The sequence below is a fragment of the Peromyscus californicus genome, unplaced genomic scaffold, assembly GCF_007827085.1.
Source record: "Peromyscus californicus insignis strain IS unplaced genomic scaffold, ASM782708v3 Scaffold_6__1_contigs__length_162567912, whole genome shotgun sequence".
Lineage (NCBI taxonomy): Eukaryota > Metazoa > Chordata > Mammalia > Rodentia > Cricetidae > Peromyscus > Peromyscus californicus.
In genome coordinates, this window is record NW_026294584.1 from 14,759,555 (window position 1) to 14,768,610 (window position 9,056).

Sequence of the window (9,056 nt, forward strand, 5' to 3'; positions counted from 1 at the left end):
GATCATAGGTTCTAAGGAATATATTGTGATGTAAATGCTCTATTTTAGTTTGTTTTGTAGCTTTCAAATAAGATAGTTACTTGTTATTGCTTTTTACATTTCTAAATAACAGATTAAACAGAGCATTTCAGTATAGCCATACAACAGTTATACTGACTTGTATGTGCATGATAAAATGGTGATTTTGTAGAAAATAATGTTCACCAATAAATATTAAAACAACTCATTGTAGAAATACTATGGAATGTTGTTTGCATATAGATTTGATTCCAATGCTAATGTCCTACTCATTTAAATATTCACTATATTTACAGTGTTTCTGGAAATGGACCAGCATACAAAGCCCCCAGGATAGCAATGGAAAAGCAACTCCAGCAGGGTATTTTCCAGGTTAAGAATGGCAGAAAGGTCTCCTGCATGAAGAGCGCCCTTCTCCTCAAGGGAAAGAACCTCCCCAGAAGCACTGTGGACAAGCAGCGATTCACCACACCAAACCGTCAGCAGCTACAGCCAGACAGGCGGTTCCTGTTTGGAAACAGGATTACACAAACATCTTCCGATCTCAGCAACACAAACCAGAGGACAGGAGTTTCATTTTCATTTTCAAAAAAAGCCTATCTAAAATTAGAATCCTCAGCCTCAGTTTTCAGCGAGAACACAGAGGACAGCCATGATTGTAACAAGTCACCCACCTATAAAGTCAAACAAACAGTCGAGAAATGCTTGTGTTGCAGGTTTGCAAATGACGATCCACACCTTACTAAGAAAGAAGGTGTCATCTCACCCAGCCATCTGGAAGGTGTTTTAAACAACACCTTCTCGATGAACTCTAAAGTGTCACAAAACAAAAATGAATCTCTTAATGAGAGGCTGAAAGATTCATCAGGCATTCATGCTTCTTTCTCAAACCCTAAACTCCATCTTTCAGAAAGAGATTTTACTCTTTCCAGCGGAGAGAAAGGAATTGGGAATGCACTGAAGGAAACTTCAGAAAACTGCATTAATCACCCATGCCAAGCGAATGAATCCTCCAGTCCAGTACACATTTGCAAGCACAGTGATAACAGTTGGTGTAAAGGTCTGGATGAGTTTTTGCCTTCAGGGCCAAGTGAACAAAAGATGAGAGCACATCTGAATTCTAACTCCAGAATGGAAGACAGAGCAAAGTCTTTAGATGAAGCAGAAAGAGTTAGCAACAATGTGCAAAGGCATTGCGGAGAAGGTTGTCCACATGATCTAAAATCCAAATCATTGCCTTTCCTTCATGTACAGAGCAAGGATGGCCACACCACTCTACAGTGGCCTACAGAACTTCTCTTCTTTACCAGAACAGAACCTTGCATATCCTATGGCTGTAATCCATTATATTTTGATTTCAAACTTTCTCGAAACACAAAGGATGAACATAATTCAGAGAATGTAAAAACAGAATTGGAGAAGGAGGCTTTGGAAATGAAGCCAAAAACAGAGAGCCAAGTCTCAGGTTTAATTAAAAAACAACAAAAAACGACCCAAGGTAATCAATCTCTGAAGCCAAAGATGATTATAGCTAACCCAGACTGGGAAAAGTTCCAGAGACAATACAATGTGGGCTACAATGACTCTGATTCTAGTATGAGTGAGCATGATAGTCTGCGAGACTTGGAAATGAAAAGTCCTGAAGTGCCTGCTTGCTTTAATCTGTCTCTAAAGGATGGCATAAGAAAAGATAATGTTGATGACACTGAATTGAAGGAACCTTCAAACGTCCACTGGCAAAGCTGCAAAAGGGCTGTTCTAAATAATGCTCAGGAGGATCTCCCATGCTCTCTTCACATCTCTAGGACTAAAAAGCATAAACTGAATCCCTGCAGTCCACATTCAGAGTTTGAAGGAGAAAACCAAGATACTTGGAATTTTCGTCTTTACACATCAGACAGTCACAGTGAACATGCGAAGGGGAACAGTGAGAGTTTTAATAGCTGCAACATTAGCACGGCCAGCAGGGCTTCTACGAGAGGAAAACCAAGTTATGACAGATGTTCTCCAAAGCCACCTCTGGGTGACCGTCCCAGAACACGGGAAGACTCTCCCAGAAACATGTCCAGCTGGAGAAACATGTGTTCAAGTCATCGGACCAGCGGCAGTGGGAGCCGTCATTTGCTCTATGTTTGCGAGACAGAGTTTGACTCAGTCCAAAGGCACTTGTGGAAACACAGAAAGCACAATTGCCTCTGCTTGTCTGATGTGCCAATAAGCACTAACTGTCCTCAGTCAGAGACCCAGAAAGACCGGAAGGGCAAACTGTGGGACTCATTTAAAACCAGAAAACAGTCAAAACACAGAAACTGTCATTGCAGAGAAAGATATAAACTGGGTAAAACTCAACATTTTGCAGGGCCCAAACCCACAAGAATTTTCCGTTGTGATTCCAGTTCACAGGTTTCCCTTGATAGAAATAGTGAAAAACCCTTTAATGGCCCAGGACCTCAGCACAGCAAATCAGTCTCGTATTTGAGACAGAGAGCTTACTGCTTAAACAAAAACAAGAGAAACCAAAAGTCTTTTGCCAGCCTTCACATTTGTGATGTGGGAAAAGTCAAGTGCAGACAATGCAACCCCAGCACTCTCAATTACCTTCTCAGGAGCTGTGTAGGTGGCCCTTCAGAAACCACACAGTCACACATTCCAGATGGAGAAGGGCCTTCCCTGACAGCCAAGGGTCTTTTAGAAAGAGTGAAAGCCAAGAAGTGCCAGGAGCAATCAACGAAGTTTGAGTTCTCTTCCAACAGTGGTTTAAGAGAATCAGAGGCTCATTCACAAATCCAACACACAATTCAACCTGGACCACCAAGCTGTAACAGAACATCATTGCCTTTTTCAGAGAAGAGACAACAGATGGGCAAAAGGAGAAATGATAAAGGCATCGTAATTCATAAGACTTCTCACAAAGACAAAATCAAAAGCTCACAAAAAAATAATTTTACTATTTTACCAGACACTGAATGTGATAACTATCTCTCCAAAGGCATAAAGCATGCAGCAATGGATTCCCAGTCTTTAAGCAGAAATAAGAACCAGACAACAAAAGAGCAATCTAAATCTTCAATTAGTGAAGTCCAGCCTTTTCTTGGAAGCTGTGACCCAGTACCAAATGATTTCCTTGGTGCTTTTTCATCTAATAGATATACTGGTGTAACTGATTCAACAGAGACCAAAGAGGACCAGATAAATCTAGACTTACAAGATGTAAGCATGTCTATGAATCACGTAGAGGAGAATATAAACTCTTACTATGACAGAACTATGCAGAAGCATGACAAAATGGAAGATGAATTAGAAATGTGTCATAAATCTCTCTCCCCGCCTTTAATTCAACAGCCCATAACATTTTCTCCCGATGAAATAGATAAGTACAAGCTTCTCCAGCTGCAAGCCCAGCAGCACATGCAGAAGCAGCTGCTGTCGAAGCATCTCCGAGTGTTGCCTGCTGCAGGGCCCACTGCCTTCTCTCCGCCCTCAGCTGTGCAGCCAGTTCCGGTCCACCAGCACACGTCCATTACCACCATCCACCACACATTTCTGCAGCATTTCGCCGTTTCTGCTTCCATAAGCTCCCACAGCAGTCCCCTCCCTATAGCTCATCTGCACCCACTCTCACAGCCACATTTTACTCCTTTTTCATTTTCAACCATGGCTCCAACCATTATCCCTGCACACCCTACTTTCCTAGGACATCCCCTGCATTTAGTGACTGCGGCCCCCTTTCACCCATCGCATATGGCTTTTCAGGCACTGCCTCCTGCAGCGTTTATCCCCACATTGTTTGGTCCCCATTTAAATCCAGCCACAACTTCTATTTTCCATTTGAATCCTTTAATCCAGCCAGTGCTACAAGGTCAAGATCTTTGCCATCACTCTTGCTCCAGCCAGATGCAACAGTTAAACAGTATGAAAGAGGCCTTAAATATGTCAGTACACTTGAACTAATAGTTATTACAACTCATCTTATGAATAAATAATGCAAATTGTCACTACCTGCAGAATAATGCATTAATATCATCTCTCCCATTATTATAAGGTTTAAAATAATGGTGCCAAGTCCAAATGTAACTCATGTATAAATACAAACAGAATTGTCGTAATAGAAATGGGAGCATTTTAAGAACTTGTTCCGGCAAACATAATAGAGCAAATTAAAATGATCTGACGGAAGAAAATGTTAGAAAGTATTAAAGAGTGGTTTGAGATAAGTTGTCAACTAATGCTAAAACTGGTAAAAGAAAACAGTCTGGCACATCGCAAATATGAAGAAAAAAGAGAAGACCCTGTGTTTGAAGTGTTTGATGAGTGAGTGGTGAATGAATGTGAATTTCAGTTTCATTTGTCAGACAATATCAAAATGTCAGTAAAATGAACCAATGATTAAGAATAATTTCTTTTGACATATTTTCATAGAGCCTAAGAGATATTCTGATTAACACAAGCAGAAAACAACTACACAAAGTAACTTTACAACTGCTGAAATTCTGTGGAAGATCATTTTGCTTCACTTCATGTATTACTGTATCAAGATTGCCTGTATGAATCAATAGCATCAGGAATTGAGAATATTTAAATTTTGTATTAGAAAGCATACAAAAGATACTATTAGTATTTGATAATGCAAAATAAAATATCCATATAATAACATTTTATACATATTAATAATTCTTTCAAACAGTATAAACGCTAAAACATTAAGTTTTCTTTACTACTCAGAAACTTCATTGTGTTCAGGAATAAAAAGCATGAGGCTCAGAAAGGATAAATTTTATGAAGGTAAGCCAAGTTATCATCCATTTAATTTCAAATATTTATTCAAAAGAGTTCCTAGCCCATAGAATTTTTGCTTCTTGTATTACATGTAAACTGTCATCTATTTGGTATATAATTTAATATCCTTATAATTATAAAAGTATCACTTACATCTACTGTAACTATGGGTTTCTAAAAATAAAACTCACAGAGCAGGAGGTGGCCTCTATCTGATAATGATGTGAAGATGTAACCTTTGCCACATGGGAAAAAAAGAGCATCTCTTACTCAGACCTGGGGAAAGGCATCTACATTCCCGGAATACATGCATTTCACTTCAGGCAGGTAAAGTACTTTTAGCCCATTTTTTCTTATTCCTCACAATATTATCATTCTTCATGTCATTAATACAGTTGAAAAATTAAATAACTGCTTCTTCGTATATGGTAGAAATCTTTGCAGCCGAAGAGATAAAAAGAAGGAAGAGACAAGAGAAAATGAATATATTTGAAATATTGACATGAAGAAGAAATATATATAACCAATGTAACACCAAACATTTGTTTATGGGGGCTTTTATTGGAATATGAAAAGGGCGGAGCCCGGCCTATTTAAAATGAATAGAAAAAAAGAAATAAAGACATTTGCCAAACAGCAAGAAGCTCTATACTTGCATATATTTCCACAAAAGTAACTACTAAAGGTAGTGCCTTTGGGTAAATCATCTTAAAGAGAAAAAGAGTGGAAATGCTATTAGAAAGATAATAACTTGCCCAAAAGATCAAAATATATTGTGGATAATTAGTTCCTCAAATAGATTATAAAGATGGCACAAAAACAAGACAGAGTAAACTCGAAAGTCACTAGAAGTCTTATGACAGAAAATACAGAGCACTGGATTAATTCTTAAGTTGTCTTGGGGACAATGTAGAATCTCAGATGGCTAAACCAGGGAACTTTTCTACTGGGTACTTAGACAGGTTGGTGTAAGTGGGTAGTTTGGAAATGACTGCTCCATCCTGCACTAGAAATGATGGAAGTGCTTGGTGGCTAGCCCACCTCATACAACAGAAAGAAGGTGTTGTCACTTAAACAAAAATAACTGGTACTTCAAGGTGACAAGTTATAAAGCCTGTGGCATCATATCAGGGAAAGTACAATGAGGTCAGCAGTCCTACCAGATTTCCGTTTCCATCTCCCTTTGGAGGAATGCGTCCTTGAAAACTAAAGCAGAAAGAAGTCTAACCATATTCTGAATTCTAAATTAGAGCCATTAGAACACACTCTTATGGATCATTCTTTGAGTATCACATCCATTAAATTATTTGTTAATTAATTTGAGTAATTTTCTATTAAATGGTAAATTTATGGGATAGGATTTTTGTGAGTTCACTCTTTACACTCAGTCATTGGGCTTTTTTCTTGTATCTGTCCAAGAAACAAGATAAATTAAAGGTAAATATTGTAGAGAAAGACTGTAAAATATTTATACATATGTTCACATGTGGACACATGAGCACATAAATGTGTCTATATATTTTATCCCTAAAGATTCAGAGTCACTCCACTTTCATATGGCCTCAATGAATTCTGGCATGATTCAAGAAAATAAGCAATTTGTGTGATGAACTGGCAAATGAATAAAGTTCATTTTCTTAATCACTATCCAATTCTTCAAGAGAAAATGCAATGAGGCTATAACATCTGTACTCTAATATGAGTTTTAAGTTCACCTTTACACATGTTATAAACAATGAAATATGAGAGGTGATTACACAGTGGAGAGTGATTTACAAAGTTCATAATCCTCAGGCTTTGATCCCCCATCACCCTGTAGGGAGACATTTTCCAGAATGATCTGAAATTTCTTCCTCACAGTAAATGGATTTGATGGTGCCTACCTTTCCCAGTCTCTGTCAGGTCTCCATGGAATCTCTGCTATCACAGGGTAGAAGCACATTTAAAAAGAACTTGTCCTACAAACGTTTCTCACTAAATGGAGTTTTGTATCCTCAGATTACTCAGGATCATATTGCAAGCCCTCATTGTTTTCTTGCATGAGGTTTTTCTGTAGAAACAAGGACAGCAGCGATGCAGTTTTCTAAAATTTTAATAATACTTTGAAGTTTTAACTAAACACACCTTACTCTTCAAACCTTCAAAACAGTAACTGGAAATATCAAGATGGTTTACAGACAGGAATACCACAATTATTCCAGGATTCTAGATGAAAATATAAGAGGTAATTATCTATGAACTTTGCTGGGATGGTATTGAAAACAGTATCAAACTACAGTATAACTCTACATCTTTTCTTAAAAATATTCCCTATTATTTTTAAGGATGATTATTACATATTCTGAAGGAAAACTTGGATATATCAGATCCAACTTTCTAAAACCAAAATTTAAAGACCAATATCTCATATATCTGTTTATGCAGCTAGTCTACTTAAGTGTGAAAGTGATCTAATTATTCTCTGCCTCAACAAAGCTAAACAAGAGGCTTAAGTTAGGTTCTTTGAATTGGACAGACTCCTAAAGCAGAATGTGCTCTCATTGATGAACAGATACATTATTAAGAAGACACGTTATTAAAAAGCAGTTGGTGACCAGCTTCATGCAGAGGTCAAGGAAATGTGTGGCTGCCCTTTGTGACTCAGAGAGGAACCATTTCAGTAAGATGAGAGATTTGACATAGGAGTTATTCCTGCCAGAAGCATGGGTCAAAGGATTTTCAAAGGTTATTATTTCATTCCAGCAAAAAATATTATACACCTCCTTCTATTCAGTATATAGTTGATGATGAGTATTGTACTTTGGGGGCTTAAGCTTGTATTGGAAATGGGAGCAATGGACAAATGGGTTAGGTTTAGAATAAGCCAATATACAAGATAAGCTAAGGAGTCTTTTTCTCTCTCTGAAGTTGTACACAAGAAGAAACACTTCCAATCCAATTTTTTAATTCCTTTCTCAAAGTCACTTCGTAGTTTTGCAATTTACCACCTCTCTTAAGTAGCAAGATCAAGAGCACCTTGCTAGAAACAAACAAGAAAAGCCAGGAAGTCAGAACAAAATGTAATATGTGTGAATGCATATGTACATTTGTTTGTGAGTATGTTCTTAATATATCCTTTATTCTTAAGTTGTAAACCTTAACCTTTGTTGAAAATACAGAGTTTATTACAGTGTATTCTTTTTTTTAAAAAAATCACATATTGAGACAATCAACTTCAAGAAAAGATTTCTAATCTTGTGTAAAATGGTCATTTGCTTTAATGTGTGAGAGATTTTAAAATAGTTGAAATGTAGATTGGTTGTGTCTCTGTCTATAGTGAAGTCCCAGCTTATGAATCCTACTGTACTTAATTTAAAGGAAACTGAATGATGGTCTGAAATATGGTCTAAGCCAGTCATTTTACTTTGTATTCTCTGTTCAAAGCAATTTTGATTATACTGTGGCTAAGTAAATTGCACTACTGTACATGCAAAGCAGCTTTTTTTAAGTTATTCAATAAATTTCTTGGACTGTATGTAGTTCGATGCAATAATATTTTTTTCAATAAAATGTTTAATGGTATAGGAATGTAGTTATGTATTTATAGCAAAAATTGAACCAAAATATAAGAATTAAACAAATAGAAAGTGGTGTGAAAGTATTCTGCATTTTACACTGTTGCATTTAACATTTTATTTATTACTGTATATATTTATAGTATATATTTAAATGCTTGGATTTCTTAGACTATTTCTTAACATTTGAGTGTTATCAAATAAATCTGTTTCCTCAAACTCAAAATAAATATCATTTAAAAAATTCTAGAGATTTATTTGTTGCTGAAACATAATACAGATACTATATAATATCCTATGTTTTCTTTAAATATGTAACCCAACAATTTGTAATGATCTAAGAAAACTATAGTTTTCACAATGTATTCTCTGACAATATAATACAGTGATTTTTTTAGTACATGTATAATTATTTTAATGTGAATTCTGAAAATATTTTAATTAAAAACTTTAATTTTGTCTCCAAATAACAATTCTGAGAAGGACTTGACTTTCTACGAAATATTTTTAATCAAATATGACCAATGGTATGAGATTAATTTGAGATTCCACTTAACTATTATTAATTATTTATTAATTTGAAATTTTTTGTCTCTATCTCATTTAGGACAGCTATGAGGATACTCATTTGCTAGATCAATGTATGTTATTTGTGACAAATCTCAGACTAGTTGTGCTTAGAATTAGCAATTCATAGATTATTTCTTC

The 9,056-nt window shown here is 36.2% G+C and overlaps 1 protein-coding gene across 1 annotated transcript in view; it reads left to right on the top strand.

Annotated features, from left to right (window-relative positions):
- Znf804b (zinc finger protein 804B) overlaps positions 1–8,821 on the top strand; it is a 517,244-nt gene extending 508,423 nt beyond the window's left edge. Inside the window, exon 4 of the mRNA XM_052720265.1 lies at positions 315–8,821. Within this exon, the coding sequence (XP_052576225.1) occupies positions 315–3,969 (3,655 nt within the window). The 3' untranslated portion in view covers positions 3,970–8,821. The remainder of the gene's footprint in view (positions 1–314) is intronic.
- Positions 8,822–9,056: the final 235 nt, after the last annotated feature.